At 47.6% G+C, this 1,786-nt stretch overlaps 1 protein-coding gene across 1 annotated transcript; it reads left to right on the top strand.

Annotated features, from left to right (window-relative positions):
- The first annotated feature begins 451 nt into the window (after nt 1–451).
- LOC141587429 (uncharacterized) lies at nt 452–1,786 on the top strand. The gene has a single exon (XM_074408917.1). It carries the CDS (start codon nt 538–540, stop codon nt 1,597–1,599), a length of 1,062 nt encoding a protein of 353 aa, XP_074265018.1. The 5' UTR covers nt 452–537; the 3' UTR covers nt 1,600–1,786.

Here is a 1,786-nt window from a genome sequence, read left to right as displayed (position 1 = left end):
TATTGAGACTCCAGTAGCTACTGGATACCTGGGCTCTGAAAATTCAGTGGAAGCCACTAAAGATCTCAGCGGTTTTGTATGCCATTGCTTTTTAAAAAAAATCTTGATGAAGCCGCTAAGAGTTTCACCGGCTTACTGTGTTTTTTAAAAATTTGAGAATCCAGTAGCTACTGGATTTGAGGGGAGTGAAATTTTATGTGCAATTAAGGTAAGCCACTAAAAACTTCAGAGACTTTGTAGAAAAATGGGGGGGGGGGAAATAACGTGAGTAGACCCATTGGTCTAAAATAATTTGAAATTTTTGCCATGTGACATTGTGTACGTGGCTTTAATTGATTATTTTGGAGTAACTTTTTAATAATATTTATAGATTTGTGGGATAACATAAAGGTATACTCCGTCGTAGTAACGAATATCCCACTTTTTTAATGAAATAGGGAGAGTAGATGTGAAAGTTAATGATTAGATTAGAGTTTGGGTGTTTAAGACAAAGAAAGATAGAGAGACGAAGGGTGAGAGGAATTCAATTCCTGAAAAATGTCGACAGTATGTATGTCAAGAGTGAGAGTGAGACCCTTTATTTCCAAATCCACCGCGCTATCTCCCAACTTTTCCACCTTGAATCTCATACCCACCACCTCTTTTAGATTCCCAACACCAACATCAAACCCAGTCCACCACAATGTCAGGCTCATTCACAAGCCCCTGGCTTCTGCCTCTGTTGCCCCCGTCTCCGTCTCCGTTTCCGTCCCGCAACCCGAAACCCTCAAAACCCGTCTTGGTAATGGAGAAACCCTGTACGGTCTATTCCTGTGCTCCTTCTCCCCTACCCTCGCTGAGATTGCGGGTCATGCTGGCTACGACTTCGTGGTCATCGACATGGAGCACGGCTTCGGCGGCATTCCCGAGGCACTTGACTGCCTCCGCGCTCTTTCCGCCACTTCCACCCCTGCCATCATCCGCCTTCCTGAGAGCACCGAGACTTGGGCCAAGAAGGCCCTTGACCTGGGCCCACAGGGTATCATGTTTCCGATGATCCAGTCTCACAAGGACGCAAGGAAGGCCGTCTCCTACTGCCGCTACCCTCCTGACGGCGTCCGCGGTGCCGCCCACCCAATTGTCCGCGCTTCCGGTTACGGCGTCCATGCTGCCTCCTACCTCGGATCCTGCCACGAGGACCTCCTCATCATGTGCCAGGTCGAGTCCCTCCATGCCGCCGACAAGGTCGATGAAATTGCAGCTGTTGACGGCGTTGACTGCATCCAGATGGGTCCCCTTGACCTCAGCGCCAGTATGGGATACCTGTGGGACCCGGCTAACAAGAAGGTCAGACAGACTCTCCACAAGGTCGAGAAAGCTGTGCTCAAGAGTAGCAAACCGGGCAAGTCAGGTGGGCCCTACTTGTGTGGCTTTGCCATGCCTCATGACACTCCTCAGGACCTCAGGTCACGTGGCTATCACATGATTTCAGGGGCTGTTGATGTTGCCATGTTCAGGAGTGCTGCCGTCGAGGATGTCACTAACTTCAAGCTTAGTTTAGAGACGGGACTGCCTGACTCCGATGCCAAAGATGGCGATGAAAAATATTGGAGCGAGTGATATGTTAGTCATTTGTCACCTCTTTCTTTCTTTCTTTCTTGCTTGCTTGCTTTGTTAGTTGTTAATACTTTGTTAATTAATAAGATCTTCTCCATTTCAAGTCATTAACAATTAGCATTATCTGAGTGTAAGCTACACTTCATTCTCTCCTGCATTTTCTTTGGTTATGGATCCCCATTTCGCGTTT

Source organism: Silene latifolia, chromosome 6 (assembly GCF_048544455.1).
Source record: "Silene latifolia isolate original U9 population chromosome 6, ASM4854445v1, whole genome shotgun sequence".
In the NCBI taxonomy this organism is placed as follows: domain Eukaryota; kingdom Viridiplantae; phylum Streptophyta; class Magnoliopsida; order Caryophyllales; family Caryophyllaceae; genus Silene; species Silene latifolia.
This window is presented reverse-complemented; position numbering and strand designations above follow the sequence as displayed.

Coding starts and splice junctions, on each gene's coding strand:
- LOC141587429 (XM_074408917.1), top strand. CDS start 538: ATGTCGACAGTATGTATGTCAAGAGTGAGAGTGAGACCCTTTATTTCC.